This window comes from Phalacrocorax carbo, chromosome 5 (assembly GCF_963921805.1).
Source record: "Phalacrocorax carbo chromosome 5, bPhaCar2.1, whole genome shotgun sequence".
Classification (NCBI taxonomy): domain Eukaryota; kingdom Metazoa; phylum Chordata; class Aves; order Suliformes; family Phalacrocoracidae; genus Phalacrocorax; species Phalacrocorax carbo.
Window position 1 is genome coordinate 6,265,449 of NC_087517.1, and position 20,084 is coordinate 6,285,532.

The following is a 20,084-nucleotide window of genomic DNA, read 5'->3' on the forward strand; positions in this document are numbered from 1 at the left end:
GCACTTGACTGCAGTCCCTGGCAGCATGGCCATTACGAGTAGCAGTGCTGTACTACAGAGCTTTTCCACGCTCACCCGAGCATCTTCACTGAAACACGGACAAGGCGTAGCTGTTGTAGGAAGCAGTTCTATGATCTTGATGTCATCCTTCAGAGCTACAGTAAACCTATTGTCTGTGGCCTTCTGTATGCACAGAGGTGTAAAGAAATGCCAAGAGAGTGAAGGGAATTTCTGGCATTCTTCTGATCTCCCCTCATTTTAGCCTATTCTGTCTTCCGAGTCTTAGCAGTAGCAAATACAAATTTTCTGTGAGAGCTGCTGTGAAGGTTTTCAAAAGGGTCTATCTAATGTTCTTTTCTTCTCTTTGCATTATTTCTTCTTGCTCTGCTTCTGGATAGGTCTTTGCTCTTTTGCTTTTTGCTTTGTGGTTGTTGTGACTTATTTTATACACCATTTGTGCAATATCAAGTGGTGGCACAAAACATGAAATATTCAAAACTTGGTAGGAATTCCACCCCAATACCGGTTTGAGGAAAAATAGTAGAATGATTATTGCCTTAAGGAGTTTATAAACCATCAACACTGAGGCATCTTACTAGCTTTCAATAGGTGAATAAAAGACTAACAAGCTCTTTAACTGAAGAGGCTCTTTCGTTAATTCCAGCAGGTAATGAGTCAAAGTCTCAAAACAACAAACAGATGACACTGATAAATGTTGTATATTTCTCAACCAAAATGAAAGCAATCCCTAATGATGATATTTAAGTTATGTTAATGAGGCTTCAAAAATAACATTTTCCTGAAGTGATGTGACATGAAGTAGAGAATATATATCTCATATATATCTTTCAGTTTCTTGAAATTTCTTTAAGTTGTTTGTCTTCATACACTGTTGTTTAAATTGTTTTGAAGATTATCTTGACATCAGTATTGACATTTGTATCATAATTTCTTTTCTAATGAAAATTTACATTCCACAGTAACCAGTATGGCCACAGCAAGATGATCAAACTCAGTGTTTCTATCTTCATGTCACTTAGAATCCCATCTGAATTTAAGTGCAATCTTTATGACTAAAGTCACCTGAAATCCAGTCCTTGAAAAGTACATTGCATGTACTGCAATTGTGCTTCAAGTGAGAATTCTCTGTCATAAATATTTGACAAGTCCTACATACTATAATTCAAGTATTCTGCACATGCAGGTTGACAAGGATGGTTTGAAATTTTATACTAGTATGTGCGTAGCATGTCTCATTTTTCTGTTATTTTAAAATCTTGTGTAAATTATGATGAAGAAGTTACTAACAATTTAGGTTGGTAATTTTAATGATTTCTTTAAGACAGTAACAAGATGCTTAATTATTTTTATGGTAATTGTCATACTTACTAATTTGAACACTCAAGTAATGAAAACCTGGAGCCAGGGTTCCTGTCATGTCTACATACATAATGAATGGATATAGCAAAGTTAGAGAACAAACCTTGTGTTGTGGTAGTATATGATCTATGAATAAGGTTTTGTAACTTCCAGTTACAAATTGGGCATAATTCAGTTTTTCCACTTAATTATGTGTGAAAGCCGATCACCTAAAGAAAAAAAATCAATTTATAAATTCAAAGTTTCTGTTTCTAAAATAACAAAATCCAACATTATTTATTCTTCGAGCAATTCTCTTTAAAATTGATCTGAGAATTAATCTCAAAAGCTTTTTCCCACCTTAGGTATCAAACATATGTTATTTTATAGTGATCCTTTTAATTTTTAAAACTTGACAATTTTACAGATAAAAAGCTTTGGTGGGCAGACCAGAACTTAGCTCAGATTGGTACCTGTAATAAAAAAGATGGAAGAAACCCAACTGTCCTGCGAAACAAAACTTCAGGTGTTGTGCACATGAAAGTGTATGACAAAGCAGCACAGCAAGGTATGTTAAATTTTAAGCATGTTTAACCAACTTTTAGACTGTGTAGTATCTTTTCCCATGTTATTCTCCAAATGTGCCTAGAACAAAATAATATGTATTTCATTGTAATTCAGTGATAATATACTATAAAATATTTAATACATTAATGAATAAAATAGGATAATTGATTTAGAATAGCTGCCTGATACATTTTAATTTATCACGTTTTCCAAAGTTTACACTACAGCAAAGTCTGAAGTTCTTTTAGAGAATCTAAGTTTAAATTTCTGAGTCAAAAAAATAATCAGTGTTTGAACCTCATATCAAGTTATTGACATTTTAAATAAATGAAGTATTATGAGAGAATTCATTACTATTCTTAATTATCTATTTTTTTTAAGACAGTTTAATTAATCTAGATTGACAGAAGTGACAGTGGTATAAATTACAAGTGAGACAGCAGAAAACTGAGGGAATATTTGGCAGTATTCTGCCAAAGCTTAGTTGGCAAAGTAGGAGCTAAGATAATATGAAAAAGAGTAATCTGGGGCCATGCACACAGTTCTATGAATTTGGAGATCAAAGATGAAGGCATTTGGGGGAGTCTTTAGAAAGAATCTCCCAATTGTGCACCGAGAGTGTTGAGGATTCATCTACATGAATCAGTCTCTTACTTTGTGGAGAAGCTTCCAAAAGAACACAGGATGGAGCTAAGCTGTCTGCTATCTGACGCACAATAAGTAGTCTATGTACAGAGTACATTAATTCAGCTCCATATTAAGCACTTCTGGGAGCATTTGCCATTTATTCGTAATCTAGGAAACACCAAAGGTGCTTTGTCAGTCTTGCCCTTAGTTTAAAATGTGGTCGAAGAGTAAGTAATGGAAATTTAGGCATTCAGCAATGTTTTTATCATTTTCAAATGCTTTAGCTCCTTACCATGGAGACATACAGATTGCCTCCTGAGTGCTCAAATGTTAGCAATATCTGCTGTCTGTGGCATTAATATGCGTCTTCCATTGTACAAAAGTCAAGAAAAGAAACAGTTCAGTCCTGTATTACTGAATCTTAACTGTAATGAGAGCCCTGAAGTTCTGTAGTGAAATGTCACCTTGCTGATCTATATTTTGACAGGGCAATGCCAAGGTTCTGGATATAAGAATTAAACAGTGTAGATGGGATTCAGCTTTACACTTGCATGTTGTTTTTGGTTTCTTTTAAGAATCTTTACATATTTTGTATGTATCTTGCATTTCATTAAATCAAAGTGACGTGAGAGCAAATGTGATGTGAGGGCCCTTACAGATTTCTCTGTATACAAATACAACCTTTGTCTGAGGATACCAGAGACCTTGAAACCTCACCTGTCTATTCCATTTGTATGGTTGGATCATTAGAAAACATCTATGGTTTTAGATGAAGAAATGCTTTCTACTTCAAAACTAGGAATGGAAAAATAATTATGACAAGTAGCGCTCTGATACATATGGGCTTGGTAACTTGTAATCAACTAATTCGTTGAATGTCTTTGTAGACTTAAATGTTTCTTCATAAAGCTTTAAATTTCTGAGATGTGTTTATTGTACTGTGTATAATGTTTATTGTAAATATCATTAAAAAGTGTTCATCTATTACTTAAAAGTAAATATTGTTTAAATTAGGTAAGAGCATGGATCTGTGAGATCACACTGGAGCATATCTTAAATATACTAAACAAATGGTGGTTCATGAAGGTACGAGGTTAATGTAACATTTGATGAATGAATACGATATAATCAATTATTTACTCCTGGTCTAGAATCAGATACACCTTCTATACTCTTCTTCAGAAAAATGAGTTATTTAAAAAAATATTCTAAGGAAAAAAACCACTATTTTAGGTTGCTGATGAAATACTGTAACAGTGAAGCATAGAAGGGTATATGAATAGCAGCATAGCCTTAAATATTTTGTGCATATCTCAATTTTTCAAAGAAGTTAGCGGAACAAAATTTGGTTTTAGTAATGTTAATAAATCGATGCCAACAGTAATTTTCAGTCAGGATCACACAGTTCAAATTCTGTTTCCTCTTGTCTCTTCTCCTGTCACATTATAGGCAGCAATTCCTGTCAGTTAAACAATGGTGGATGTTCCCAGCTTTGTTTACCAACATCAGAAACCACCAGGACCTGTGTGTGTACAGTAGGCTACAACCTTCAGAAAAACCGCATGGCATGCAAAGGTAAAATTGCTTTCAACATTTATTTTCACTAACTTCATCTTTATGGGAACACTGTAATGAGTAAATAAACTCCCTTTATTAATTTTAAGTTACATAACCATACTTAATATCTTGATTAAAGCAGTAACAGAGAAATGTCTATTGTGGTTGGAGAGAATTTCAATGTAGCTTTTAATTTCTTTATTTAGTTCTGCATAGCTTTTTGTGGAAACTCTCAGGAATATTTCTTAGGTTTCCTTTAAATAAAGGGAAAAAAGCAGACCATTTGAGCCATCATTAACCGCAGTACGTATTTGTTCAAGGTCATATACATTAACTTTAAACTAAATTATTGGCTACAGTGTCTGGAAGGCTGGGTGTCTCATCTTATTGCATTTCCCTTAATATAAAGTAAAGCCTCTTTTTTTTTAATCTTTTTTTCCTCTTTTTTTAATTTTTAAAAATTTTAAATCTTTTGGCTATTTGAGCAGGAAGAAATCAAAGCATATCTTACATCCAAAGTCTTACTTTTTGCCTGAATAATACCAAACAGCATTATGGTCAAGGTGCCTTGTAGTTGTATAAATTTAATATTATTTTTTCCCATGAGCGCTTGCTACCTCATCTAGTTAATAACGGAGTATAAAGGAAGCAGAATGAAGCAACATAAGCGTGGCTTTTCTACTTCTTCCATGGTTTTCATATCTGACAACAATATGTCCTTAACAATTTTTATTTTTTTAACATAGTCATTTTTACTTTTACAGTTACTTCAGATATTTATAGCTTTCAGTTGTGGGTTAAAGTAAAACTGGTAGATGTTGTGTATTTGAAAGGTATTCTTCCTTTATGTCTAGATAAGCTGCTTTCTAGATTATAACAGCTTTTTATGATTAAATTTTCTTTAAATTAAAAGGAGATTATGAGTCAAAACCATTTTTATTCTGTCTTGAATATTTATTGAGCAAATCTGACAAGTACTATTCTGTACATAAATAATTGGTTAGCATGGATCTTTTCACTTGCTTAGAAGAAAATCTTGTAATGCTCCACCTGGAACTTTCTAGTCCACATTCTTAGGGTCCTCTACAAGCTAGCTCTTTACAAAGAAAGAAATTTTCAAGAACTGATGTGAAGAAAAAGGAATTTTTTTTGTGTACAGTAGTTCTTCCTACTTAATAGAAATAGATGCATCTGGAATGTGATTAATCTAACGCGAAAGTAGACATTTAAAACGCATCAGTTGCATTATTCACTAAAACTATGTATTTCTCTCTATTGTCGAAAGGAAGTGTGCATGATTAAATGAGGTGAGATGAATCCCATGCCTCAAATTACAATTTTCAGTCTTGAGTCCTGCTTTTCACAAGTTATTTAAAATTGTCTCTTGCTGAGTGTGTACAGAAAGTGCAGATGTGCACTGAAAATATTCCTAAATTTCTCATAATTCAAAAACATTTTCTCCTTCTTAAGTTTTAATTTTCATTACTGCTAATTACTTAATTCTAAGGTGATGCTTGAAATGGTCAGTGATTCCCCTCTCTTTATAAGACTGCATTTGTCACTTAACTAGAAATACACTATTATAATTCATGGGTGTTTTTTCCAAAGAGATGGAGTTATCATTCTGAAAAACTATGGAGCAGTATTGGAAGACTATATTAATTCGCCAAGTCTTGTTATTTGGGAAGGTCTCCACTTTGCTCTCATTAGCTGTTTTATTTTTACCATAGGTATTGAATCATTTCTTATGTATTCTGTTCATGAAGGAATTAGAGGAATTCCTCTTGATCCAAATGATAAAATGGATGCTTTAATGCCTATATCTGGAACTTCATTTGCTGTGGGCATAGATTTCCATGCAGGTAAATATTATGTATACTTTATTGTAAGTATGGTAAATATCGTATAGTAGTATTGTAAGTGAAATAAAACCCCAGTTTTCAAACCTTCTAAGTAATTACAGCTATATTTGAAGCAATTGGAAGTTGATTTTGTGTCACAGGGTTAACCTCTAGCTATTTACTATTTATTGTAAATAGAAAAACATCTTATGTACATGGAGATTGCACTAGCAACACTATCTGCTATTTTTCAGTAGAGATATCACTGAGAACTTGAGTAGGAAACTGGTGGCTTTAGAGAAAGTGGTCATAAATCTGTAGGAGAACAGGTTTTGTTAGTTCATTTTTTCACAGAAGAATGCTTGTTCCTGTCATTACATTTTTTCCACGGAATTTTCTTAGTCCTATGTGTTCCACCTAGCAGGTGTTTTTGACAGCTGAGTGGGATAGTTTTCTTTCTGTCCAGTAAAGTTCTGCCACTTCACTGCAGTGTACAAGCCAAGTCCACACTGGTTTCTTCCGTTTAGAAGCAGATGCTCTAACAGCCTGAAGAACAGGCATTTCTGTCTTAAGTACACTACCTAACGTTCCACTGCAGTGTATAAACAGGAAACAGCTTTTAGTTTAGATAGCCTCACAGATTTCCTATGAAATTAGAGGTTTCTGTTTTACATACACATGAAAGAAGGTAGAAAGAAATTAAGGATCAGATCCTGAAAAGTAGTTGGGTACATCTCCCACTGGTACTAAAAGGTGTCTGAATATCTTCAAAGGCATGGGGAATTTATGGTTAGTTTATAGACAATAAGAAAGCTGTGGCCAAGTAATGACTTCAAAACGCCTTGTATCTCTTTATTTTCAACACATCAGCTCTTTGACCAGCCTTCCTTCTAAACTGATTTTCTAATGAGCTGGTTTTGTTACCCATTGAGTTTACAAAACAGCAGTTTAGAAACAAGATTTTAAGTTACCTATGTTATATACGTATGGGCCACGGCTTCCTGAAACATACAAGTATTATGTCATACTCCATTGTTTTTAGTTTTGAGATAAATTCTGCTGGGAATTCAGCATTGACAGATCCAAAGTTTTTGCTTAAGTATATGTTAATATACACCTTCATATTAAAACCAGACCTTTTTCTGCTTGTTCTGTTTGACTACTTCATCACACAAATATCACTAATCTTTTGTTAGCAGGGTGGGAGTTAAATTAATTAAAGAATTCTATTCTTTTGGCCTGCCATCTTCACTGATGGTCTTCTACCTCTACTCTGCCGAGTAACATTCCAAGTTCCCTTAACGTTTTACAGTGCCCTTATAATTTTATATTTTGCTTTCAAATCACTGACAGCTAATGTTCAGAGCTTTCATTATATCATAGGTATAGTTCAGTCAAAGTCTACTGAGGCATAAAAATCACTTAAAAGCCAGTGCCTTTGTGCACATCTCTTAGATGGGAAAGAATATGATACATCTGATTTCATGTCTTTCTGGAAAGATACAGAATTATAGAGAAGTGGTAGCTATGCATGTTCTTGACAGTGAGTACTAGGACAATGCAATTGGGTTTTCAAGGGATTGCATTTTTTATTACAGTATATTTACCTTAATACCATTTTTTAAATTCAAGTCCTGCAAGCTATACAAAATTTTGATGTGTAATACAGAACGCTGAAATTTGACCTTTTTGTTCTAAAATACTGTTGCTAGGATTTTATTGGTGATTCTGCATCTTGTGTTTTCTTTGTTTTGAGGATATTTTTTTTTAGCATAGTCTGCTTATAGGACATGCTAGCTCCTCTTCAGAGAGCTTTGTTTGGACTTCACCAGTCAATATCAAATTAATATTTTAGAAGAATAAGATGCATGTACTAATTTTTAGCTTTTTGGAAAAATGAGGTTTGAGGAAGGGTGAAATTGAGTGAGGTTCGCCAACTTACATGATGATCAGTTGCAGCACAGGGGACATGAATACGATTGACAGTGACAAATGCATTGCTAAACATGAATGTAAATCTTCTGCAGCAGTGAAATCACAAGGGGATACGGTGTCACAAAATGTTACGGTACAGCTTTCAACTGCTTTTCAGCTTAAAAAGCAATTGTTTTTCTCATTTTGATACCTTACCTTGAATTTTCTGAATTCATTCCTAGAGCTTTGTTCATCAACTATGATTCAGAAGGCAAGTGGAGGTACTTTCAGATTTCATCTTGATTTTTTTTCACTTAGTGACTATTGCTTGCATTTCATCCATGATCGTGAAACATTCCCAAATTTGGATCTACTCTTGGTAATGTTTAGCTATGCAAAGTGGCTAAAATACATTAACATATGCTAGTAGTATAGCATATCATAGTTAAAAGACTTATGGCAATATTTTTTGCAGACATGAAGGGGCTAGGAGATAAAAGCACCTTTTTTCTCCCTATGTCTTGATACTTCTTACTGAAGAACTACAAGAGTAGTTTTGACCTTTGGACTTTTTTAAAGGTTGTTGGGGAGTGGGGTTGCCAGTGTTATTTCAGGCATATGTTTATGAAATGGAGTGTGAGCTTAATAATCTTTAATTTCTGTATTGTTAAAGATAATGGCATTGATTCTTCCCTGCTGCCAAAGACCTCTTCACATTATGTCAGACAAGTGCCCATTGTTTTTTCCTCTTGCCATTATGCGAGGAAGCTCACCATACTTTTTACCCTAGTATCTGGTTTGCATTTGTTAAAATCATTATTTCACATGGTGGGAGGCACTCTGTCCTTAAGCTTGGTCTGGTTGGAGGAGAATCTGCATGGCAGAGAAACACTACTGTGTTTGAGACATCAAGGACATTCTAAGTATTGAAGAAATGAGAACATCATGGTTATTTGCAGAATTATGGTCTTCAAATTGCTGGGTAGAACTGTGTCTCCAAGAAACTGATCCTATTCATCAGGAGACATTATCTTAAGTCCTACTGACTCAGAGGGCGCAAACTAATGAGTAATAGTATTTCTGTCTTTTTAAAGTACAACAACACAGAGCGGTTACATGTTTTCATTAGTGCCGAAAAGCCTTCATAAAGGCGCAAGAATAGTAAAAATTGCTGATAGTTCTGAAAGAAAACAGTGTTGTTGCTGAGTCCCTCTCAGTTCTGCAGCAGTTCATCTCAGAAACAGCTTAAGATTTGCAAGATTTTGCCTCTGTGAAAAGTGGAGTCTTCCCAATCCCTCACTGGATTTGCTGCACTTAGTGAGAGCTGGGAGCCCAGAGGTGTTCTGTCACACATTTTTGTCCACTTTTGTCTCCCTCTTACTCTTGCTATCATTGTGCCTCCAGGCATTTGTATCTGTGGTGTACGTACAGGTGTGTACGTGTGGGAGGAGAATAGATTTTACAGTCTTTGGTGAATTAAGCTTTTTGAACATTTACAGACTAAGCTCAGAAGGCCTGGCAAAAGGGTTAATATTGAATTGTATGTTGATTTTTGAGTTACAGGATTTTATTTGCAAAATACTAATGCATTAAATGGAATTAATTTTCAGTGTCTGCTGACAAGCTGCCTGTGGACTGTAAGATTCAATGTAAAGCCATGGTTACTAATGCTCACCACTTAGCAGAATTCTTATAGAAGCTGCATAAAGTTGCAGACAGTTGCCTTCCATTTTGTGGCAATTGTCATTTCCAGGTAGTAATTCTCTTCTCTTCAGATTCCAGCAACAGCATATGTAAATAGATGTTGAAGGCTCCAGATTGAGTATAGGCCTTCATTACATATGTCTGAAGCCAGAACTGACTTCAGGAACCAGATGCTGAAGGGAGTTTTCATCTCTCTCTCTGTTATTTTTCTGAAGTAATTGGGAAAATAAAGCAGGTTTGTGTGATTGTAATGTTAATAGTGCTACCTGGCAGAGACAGCATTGACACACAGATCTGTGAAAACGTCATCCACTTTTGTAAGTGAAGAGATGACAACAAAATTAAGGCCGATTGCTTAATTTGAATTCTGATTAGCTTGTTCTGCATGGCATGGGTCTTCGGTGGTTGAGTCCTACTGAGAATTTTATGTTTTATTGAGATACGGACAACTTTGTTTATTAGCAGAAAGGAACCCGTAAAAATTGCTGTCTCCATAAAATGAGAGGGGTTTGGCTTTTCGATGATACCATCTGTTTCCAAGTGCAAACTGAAACTCAGCAAGTATTGTAATATTATCTGTATTTGAAGCTCACAGGAATGTTTGTTAGTTTCATGAAAATTAATTCTGTGGATATTTTCACACCATAGAGTAGAAATGTATAGGTTTGGTGTTGGGTTTTTTGTTAAGGTTTTTTGGTTTTTTGTTTAAGGTACCTAAAAATTAAAAAATATTCTCCACTGTAATGTAGAGAACATAGTGGTTGTAAAGTTTTGCATTGCTGTGAATAAATAACCTTTATTAGTACTTCAGAAAAAAATAGGTCTTTTCTTTTGCCCTGGAACATTATTTAACAATTATATCAAAATGTCATCGTCAGTGCACTTTACAGCTATGTTTAATGAGGATTTAATTCAGGATACAAAATATAGGCGAGTAAGGTGTAGGACCATAAAAGAATATGAGAATTTTAAGGAAATTATGTGTTAGCTGAGGTTTAATATCAGTGTATGGTTGGGTAATTATTATCTTTGCATACTCAAGCTCTTAGCATTTATTTTTAAGGATACTTTCTAGAAGCAGTGACTGCATGTGCCTTATGAACTTCCTCCAGCACAGCCAGTATCACTTGAGTTTCCCTGCTTAGTTCCAGTCCCAAAAATAATTCTGTAATTTTTTGTAGAACAGATTCATTCTGCTCAAAAATTCTGATAATTTTACAGGAACACTACCAAGTAAATGAAAAACTAATTTGACTGATGTTAAAATAGTACTCTCTGCAATATTTGCCTTGAAAATGTGTTTTCCTTTATTATTGGGAAGTATTTTTGTATCTCTAAAGTTACATCTGCATCTCTCAATGATTTTGTATGTCCTCACCACCCTTTTTTATGCGTGTACATAACCATTAGTTGCTTTCTTAGTTTATACCCTTGTCAGGTATAGTATGTATTAAGGAAAAATGTTGATCAGTAACAAAACAAAGCTGTGTCACAAAACACTGCATTTTACTGAAAATAAATTAGTCATTTAGATAGACTTTTAATGGATGTTGTGTGTCATGATATATTTTGAAGAGAATTATGATTTTTTAAACGGGTTTTATCACTTTAGTATGTTATTCTCTGGAAGAAAATCCAGGTAATTCAGGTGTTTGAATTTTTGGATTACTGAAAAATACTGTTTTAATAAATAATAATTCAAGTCTTTAATGTGGGAAAACAGCACTACAAAGTCAGTTGTGCTATATACATTAAGATTCAGTCATGGAAGTGAAACCACAGAGATCCCTGTGTTCTTACAACTGAGTTTCTAAGCTGTTATGTGGATTGTTGTTCACGTGGCTGACTTTAAATGGTCATAGTATGAACACAAAGTGGTTTATTTTATGGAGATGAATTAAACTGGAGTATGAAATACATAAATCCCAGTGGTAGAATGTTTTATTTGGTTGGTAAACATAATGGATAGATGTTTATGTTTTGGGGTTTTTTTTTTAATTAACAATGTACTTTCAGATAAGACTTTATAGTAATTCTGTATATCTCATATTCAGCTAAAGGGTACTCGGTATACACCCGCACACAGTCATAGATTGGTATCTTATTGTTGAATATATGTGCAGCTGGTATTAAGACCTGTGTAATTTTCATACTTATTTGAAATAAGTAGCAAAATACATGGCTCCAGTGTGTGATAATCAAACTATATGTCTGGGATACTTGAAGACAGAATTTGTCACTTGGTTTATTGTATGCCAGTTCTTCCAAAAATAATTTGCTGAAATGAGAGGTGGTATGGGTGGGGTTCTTGAGCATACCACACTGTTTTGCTTTTGTAATTGACTTTTATCTGTGTTATTTTTTGTGTGTGTTTTATATAGATATATGTAATATTTCTACATTTAAATATAGAAATATATTTTATAAATGGGTATATATATATACATGCACACACACTCTTATGGAATTAAAAGCAAATATATGAAGTATGAAAAAAGAAAGAAGGAAAAAATCTCTAAGCAAAGTCTTTCCCAGAGAAAATAGCTTGCTCAGGAGGTTCCCAACTGAGAACTTTGAAACCAAAATGTGGGTTGCAGCATGGCTGCATTGTTAACTCAGAGCTCTGTCAATGGAAATACTGAGAATTCTGCTTGAGAAACATCATCACTTCATTTGCCCCATCTCTTTACCAAGGGAACTTTTTGGCAATAGAGGGGAGTGCACCTTTGTGCTTTGGCCACTCCAAATTCTGAGTCTGGCTTGACAAGATTAAATGGTCAATGAGAATAGGTTTGCACTCTAAGACCACATAGTGGTGCCTCTCTCCTGCCTTATGGACAGCCCCCTGCAGCAGAATGGCACAGAAGACAGCTGAAATGCCTTAAAACACCAGAAACGACTCTTAGTGAAAGCTTGGCAGGATATTTAAAATAAAAGATGAACTGTGGATAGAGTAAATTTTTTCTTCTTTTATCGGTGTATTACTCTAAAATGTCACTTTTTTTTACTCGTTAGATTTTTTTATACTGCTGAGTTTCAATCCTTATGATTACTGAAGGAAAAGACTATATAAGCAGTTTTACAGTGTAGTTTTTCAGACCTCTAAATATTTTGTAGCAGTGATTACTAAACAAAATAAAATACCTGTTTTCCAAAAGGTATCCCAATAGGGAAAAGAAAAACAAAGCCAGACAGCATATTTATTGTCTGATTTTTGACAGGGGTAGTGGCTTCCATCTGTTGTCATGGCTTTATTATGTTATGTGTGCAGTGCTAAACAACCAGTAGAAAACCTAGAGTTCTGCCTTAATTATTAAAAAAAAAATGCAAAAAGGAATTAAAGATGATAGTGTTGATACCATTCTTCTATTTACTCTGAGACTTAATAAATTTGGCAATTTAAAATAATTGGCAGTTTTTACAGTTATTGATGCAGAAACTTGAACTGAAGGAACTGAATTAATCCCAGAATCCTTGCCATGTATTTCATAGGAAATGATACAATCTATTGGACAGACATGGGTTTCAACAAGATTAGCAGATCTAAACGAGACCAAACATGGAAAGAAGACATTGTTACAAATGGTTTGGGAAGAGTTGAAGGCATTGCAGTGGACTGGATAGCAGGTAGGTCTCAACCTGCTTCACGAATTGTCATGATCTCTGACAGTACGCTCTTGCAACTTCATCTCAAGGCTAAATCACTTGGTTTGCTTTCAGCTCTAATTTGTAATATTCCAAATGTCTAGATATTTTTCTCTGAAGATAACCACCACTGTTTTTTTCAGTTTTACCAGAGACAGAAAAATTATCTAAATATCTTGGACACTGTTTCTTAGATGGACAGTCTCGATGGTGACAACCACGAACACAAGTTTATACGTTAAAATGGAAGGCTGAATAGGACTAGAAATTACAAATATAAGATACATATAAGTTAAAAGAAGGCAGTTAGTTTCTGGTCCTAACTTATGCACTTAATATTTTAACCACTTTTCAAGTAGTCTTTTATTTTTCCAGTAACTTCAAGCTATTTTTCCTAGGTAACATATATTGGACGGATCATGGCTTCAACTTAATTGAAGTTGCCAGGCTCAACGGCTCATTCCGATATGTAATTATATCCCAGGGTTTGGACCAGCCAAGATCTATTGCGGTACACCCAGAAAAAGGGTAACATTTCCACGGCTGCTTGTATTTCTTTTAAAGTTTGCATGCTAGCACTGAATCTCTTGGATAAATAAATCGAGGCCTTCATTCTGCTAGATAAGCATTTAATAAAACCCAAAAGGATTGCATTGGAAACTATTGTACTGTAACTAAGCACAGGTGGAAGGAAGTGTTATTCTTCAGTGCATGCTGAGGTTTTTCATTGGTCTCTGTATTGGTCTGTATACATGACATACTGTACTTTCTTTGCAAAACAGTGTTCTTCTTCAAAGACAATCATTTCAACTGAAGTTTGGATGTTGCTTGGAAGCATGCTTAAATCTGTTCTTAAGTTTCTAGCAAATCCAAGGAAGTCATATAATCTAATGAAGACCTTGATATCATGGTGAAATCGTAGAACAGCATGATCCTTGGTAGTTACAAATTCTCGTATCATTAACATCCCACTACAACAACCAAGGAGATTGCCCAGGGTAGCTGAAAGTAATGTGAGGTGAAGCGTGGGCGCAAGAGAGCAAAGGTTGTCAAAAATGACATCTGTATTCATCCAACTGTTTGCTGAGAGTAGGGACTACACTGCAACACTAATAGAAATAGAGAACTTTCTGTCCCCTTCAAGCTCCAAAACTATTGTTAGCAGAGCTGCAAGTAAAACAGAAGCAGTAAATTCTGCAGAGAGTTCCCATCTTTTCTTCATGGGAATATGAAATGTACTTTCTGAGGAAAAGGCATATAAGCAAGACTCAGTGGATTTAACTTATTCTGCTAAAACGGAGGCTCTAAATGGTGTGTATCCAAAATCTTCAAGAAGTATCTGAGCAACTCCCTGCCCCCAAAACCAGAGATGACACTGTGTAGCTCATTTTCCTCAGACTAAATCAAATCAGTATTTCACTACTTTCAGGAAAGTGGTCTCTGTACTCAGAGGAATTTGCGCTGTAGTAATGAAGAATCCTGACTTCTGAGTGAGGCCAGATTGATACCAGTGATGCAAAATGCTCTTTGGATCTTCGCCATGATTTCCTTTATGAGAATTTAGACATAGTGATCTGTGTATTTTGCAGACTAGAACATTACAATTGAATGTATTTAAGAATGAAGATGAAAGCAATAACAGGTTTTATTTTCTGCAAAATATAATAGCTTTTGCCACAAATCATTTCAGCTGTGTTCATATAGTGCCACTGGTTGCTTGGCAGTATCTGCTAACAGTTCAGGATTAAACCTGTTCTTCAGAGAAGGATCTTCTCCAGATCCTACTCATGATCTGGCTGAATTAATTATTGTATTTTTGTCTTTAATGTACCAGAATAGCTGTGCACTTCTGTTAGAGGGGAAAAAAAAAAAGAGGAAAAACAAACCAACCCCCCCCCCCAAAAAAAAAAGCAACAAACAAGCAAACACCCAAGACTTTCAAAGTACACAGAAGCCTGATAAAATTCTTCTGACCAGAAGGGTAGACCGAACTTCTTCAAAACAATAATTAATTTACAGTGTAGTTGTCCTCAGCATGTATATAATGTATTTGCTGTACACAGATACAGGTAGGGTTTAACACCTTACTTATACCAAAGGAGAAGGAAAGCTCCCATAAAATCTAGGAGGACAAAGAGCAGCAGATGCAGTTTCTCTGGATACTAAAATAATATTATTTATGTAAATAAAATACATTATTTTCAACTAGAAATTGTAAAAAGTGTAATCACTTCTGCAGTATTTGAAGAGGGAAGATGGGTTGTAGCTGAGGTACAGCATTTAACAATTGTCATAGGGAAGAGTAAATGCAGAACCCTTGGCAGAATACAATTTAATATTGCCATTGATAGAAAGGTTGCTTTTTTATTAAATGTGGATTTTTTTATTTTAAGTACAATATTTTCACATGATGCTTTCTGACTCAGCAGCTCCTGGTTTTATTTTACAAAAATAATAAAGGTGCACATAAGCAGATGAAATAATAGTCAACAGTATTAAAAAGAGTCTTTGGAAATAAACAGTTCCGGCTTTTAAGTTATATTAGGGCTATAGATATTTAGAGATGCCGCTGAACCATCCTCTTAGGTCTTAAAATAGTATAGTTGAATGCCACCTAAAAGCAGATATTAATAAAATGTGGTTAAAATATAATTTGGAGGAGTTTGAATTATTGCACTTGAAACAAAACAAAACAAAAACAGTAAAGAAGAGAAATTCTAAATGTAGAAATTAATTCAGTTGTGAAACATTCCTTAGATATTTTGATCGTTTTATGTTTTACAGTTAGTTTTTGGATGTGTTTTGAATGCTTAAGAAAACATAGGAGAATGAAAGGACCACAGATTAGTCTGTACAGGTTGTTTTACTTGTCTGGTAGAACAGTGTATCTTCTGTGAAAGTAGGTGAGCTCCATCTCTCTTTTTTTAATATTATGCCACAAAATGATATCTTGAGATGTCTCCAGTCAATGTTCCTTCATGAGAAGGATAGCAATGTTTTGCTAGGGAAGTACAGGTCTACCTTTCTGTGGGAAGCTGAAGGCCTTTATCCCCTCTGCGTTATGATCACATCTCTTTCCCTTTGCGAGGCAAAACTTTCAAAGGTGTTCTTCCTTCCCCTTGCCCTGACTTCACGTTCTTCATTTCTGTTGAAGCTTGAGGTGACAGCTGTAAGAATGGAGAGGAAAATAGCAGTTATTAGATCTCGTTGCATCTGCCAGTTACACCAAGATAAGAAGCAGCCAGAGTTCAGCTGGTTGGTAGCAGTATTTATTGTTACTAAGGAAAAGGTTAAGAATGTGTAGGCCTACAAAGGAGTGTCTTAGTCCCTCATCAGGTACACTTATTCATATAACATACACCTGGCTGGCTTTTTTTTCCCAATTAAATAATAGATTCCGATCAAGCCCAGAATTGTGACTGAAATATGGAGTTAAGCTAATACTGCAATAATTCTTAGATTTTGAAGAGAAGATACTCTTTCAAAAAACTTTTCAGGAACTTCATTTGTGTTTAGGGTTTGAGGTGGGGCGGAGTTTAAACTCTGATTTAATTTTTTCCAAATAAGATTTTTGGATAGTTGATCAAATAGCCAGCATCAAATTTCGTCCACCTGCATCTGGAGATGTGAGGTCTGTAAATTATATATGGGATAATTCCAAAATAAGTTGAGTCACAGTTTTTCTGGCATTGCAATATATACACCAAATGTGTCGGTACCGTATTGCTGCATACCAAGGTCCAGGAAACAGATGGTACTTCCCAGACTTTTTGGAAAGATATGGGAAGATCAAGTTTTTCCATACTAGTTAATAGTTTATGTAAGTTTACATATAAATATATTTATAATCATTAATGCTCTAAGAGACTATTAAGTAACTTGCCTCACATTTTTGGCAGCTATTCAGGATTGTCTCTGGAGGATTCTGGATTCATTTAACCTGCTAATTACAGTTTTATTTTTTATTTGTGGTTTGGGTTTTTTTGTTTGTTTTCTCAGACTAACTATTCTAAGGAAAGAGCACGGAATGTTTAATCCAAGCATACTGAATGCCTGCTTTTCTGTAGTTGACATTTAGTTGATATCTTGTGTTAAGAAAGTACCTCTGAATAGATGCCTGAAAGCAAGTTCAGTTCTGTTTAGAGGTGCTGTTAGTAACCTGGTTAAAGCTGTACTAAACTTAAGCAGTGATTGCTGATATCCAGCTGGTTGATACATTTCTAAAATGTATTTTTAATTTTGCTAATATAGTAGTTGAACTTCCTAATGTAGTATAAGTTTTATAGTTAGTATTCATATTATTGTTTGCTATGTCAAGAAGTATGAGAACAAATTCATTTTTACTATAGCCAGAAAAGACCTACAATTAGAGCCAAAGGTGGACATTATTTCAGAAGCTAAAGGTGATGAGCTAATTATAGAATCCATATTTATTCTCCCCTGGCCCATTTTTATCCCTCTTTATTTCATCTTATCTGCAGTCATCAAATCAAATATAGATATTTAACAACAGGTTGGTATAAAGATTCACCAAACATAGGGGCAGAACTGGTCAGTAATGCACAGAAGATTTTTGTAATTTTAAAAACAGGCTAATGCATACATTCCACACAGAGAAAAACAATGGAGGATGGTTTTACATATTCTGTTCACTTTGTGTGCAGCATATTACCAAACAATGTTTTAGTGTTTTCTTATGAATATTTGCTATGAAAGTGCTTCTCTTCAGGCAGTTAGTAATACGCTAGATCTCATTTGTGTTATCTTAGAAAGGGATTTCTTGCTCAGAATATATATATATTTGGGGGGTTTATAACATATTTTAACACAAACATATACACATACATGTATATATTTGTAGACACATAGACATTTACTTAAAGCTATTCTGTAGGTTAGTCTTCAGTAGAGGAAGGGCTCTGTGTAGATTAACTGGCCTCATTTTGCTATACCTAAAGCAACAGATTGAGCAGAAGGAGGCCAAAGCAGAAGTTTGGCGATAGTGATACCAGTAAGTACACAATAGTATAAAATTATATAAGTAAGGTGCAGGTTCTTCCCATGAGCATTAAGAAGAATAGGAAAAATATTTTCTTCCCAAATAAACTCCCTTTGATCTACCATTTCCCACAGTGCTCCTCACTGCTTCATATTTAAAACATTAAGTCAGACATACATCTCTTGTATTATCACAACATTTTTAATAATTAGACGCAAGAGCTTCTGTTCCAGTATTTTTTTCTAATTTGCTTTTATTTTTCCAAGCACAAAGCTGAATTCTTTAAGAATAGAATTGCATATTGACTGATTGAATACAGTTTTAAGAATTACCTCTTATATATAATTTGCAAAAAAGCACTCAAGAAAGAGTTCTATGAAACAAGGATTATGATACATTTAATCTCTTAAGATTATTTAGAGGCATGAGCCTTATGTTTTTTAAACACCTATTTAGTAGTAACAGTGCCTTGTGTTTGCAATGGAAGTACAGTATTACATATTTTCAACTCTTATTTTGATGCTAAATTTTAACTGGTAATTTCTACAACATTTTAGGTATTTATTTTGGACAGAGTGGGGGCAGACTCCTTGCATAGGCAAGGCACACTTAGATGGGTCTGAGAAGGTTGTGCTCGTGAGCCTGGGGATTTCATGGCCTAATGGGATTTCCATCGACTATGAGGTTAGTTCCTCTGTTTCCAGTATATGTTACCATGTACAGTATTAGTTATGATTCATTAGAGCTGGCTGGTCTTCCACTTTGACATTATCTTAATAACTCGTAATTAAATACTTGAACAAGACTGTTGATGTTTCCTTTAAAATTAATCTTTAGGAAAATAAATTATATTGGTGTGATGCTCGTACCGACAAGATAGAAAGAATTGACCTTGAGAGTGGAGGGAATCGGGAGATTGTGCTGTCAGGGAGCAATGTGGATATGTTTTCAGTCGCGGTGTTTGGAGCTTACATCTACTGGTCTGACAGGTAATTTATTTTTCATAAGTATTTGAGTCTCAAAATGTTATTTCAGTGCCAGGTGCTTCACCTTTGTAGGATTAGCCATTCCTTAGCAAGGTCACAGAAAGGATCGCAGAAAGCTTTGCAGTTTCCAAAGAAAGGGCATTTCTGATGCTGAGAGCTAAAGCAGATCAGCGTCATACGGACAAGAACAGGTTTCTTCACCTTCTGTCAGGTGAACTCTCCACTGCCCTTCAGTCATTTGTTTGGTGTGAATTAGTTGAGGATTGTTGATGAGACATCTTCAACTTTTTTGGCAGAGCACATGCAAATGGCTCTATTAGAAGAGGCCACAAGAATGAGGCCACGGATGCTGTGACCATGAGGACTGGCCTTGGAATAAACCTGAAGGAAGTGAAAGTCTTTAATAGAGCACGAGAGAAAGGTTGGCTGTTCTTAAGGATGCTATTAATTGTTTTAATATCACCTGCTACTTTTTATGTATATTAAAGCATAGAAAAAGTTGAGTAAGCACTAATTTTATCTCTACCTTTGAAGTATTTTTTAAGCTACAATTAATGTACTAAAGAAAACATATAGTACAAATTCTACTAAAATTCTTCTGAGTGTTTTAGGGAGAAAATCTAAAACCAAAACACTTCCTATCATTCCAGGTTTGGTGGGTTTTGGTTGTGGTATTTTTCTTTTTTCTTTTTTTAAAATAAAGTCTTAATCTTAAAAAAAGCAGTTTTAGGATTGAGAAGGACCTTGAACTGTGCTTTAAAGAGCAGTAATCTCAGGCAGTCTCAGATTTCTACTGGAAAACAAACCACAATTTTTTTTGCACAGCTAGAAATTCCCGGTCTCTGTGTCTCAAATGTTTATTTCCTGAAAATTACTTGGGTTTGA

General features: G+C 34.7%; 1 protein-coding gene across 1 annotated transcript in view; it reads left to right on the forward strand.

The window, feature by feature from the left end:
• Positions 1-20,084, forward strand: part of LRP1B (LDL receptor related protein 1B) — a 761,744-nt gene that overhangs the window by 556,002 nt on the left and 185,658 nt on the right. The window contains exons 33-40 of the mRNA XM_064451033.1: positions 1,787-1,927; positions 4,003-4,128; positions 5,841-5,972; positions 13,062-13,196; positions 13,613-13,742; positions 18,771-18,897; positions 19,051-19,202; positions 19,496-19,620. Coding sequence (XP_064307103.1) covers positions 1,787-1,927; positions 4,003-4,128; positions 5,841-5,972; positions 13,062-13,196; positions 13,613-13,742; positions 18,771-18,897; positions 19,051-19,202; positions 19,496-19,620 — 1,068 coding nt within the window. The remainder of the gene's footprint in view (positions 1-1,786; positions 1,928-4,002; positions 4,129-5,840; positions 5,973-13,061; positions 13,197-13,612; positions 13,743-18,770; positions 18,898-19,050; positions 19,203-19,495; positions 19,621-20,084) is intronic.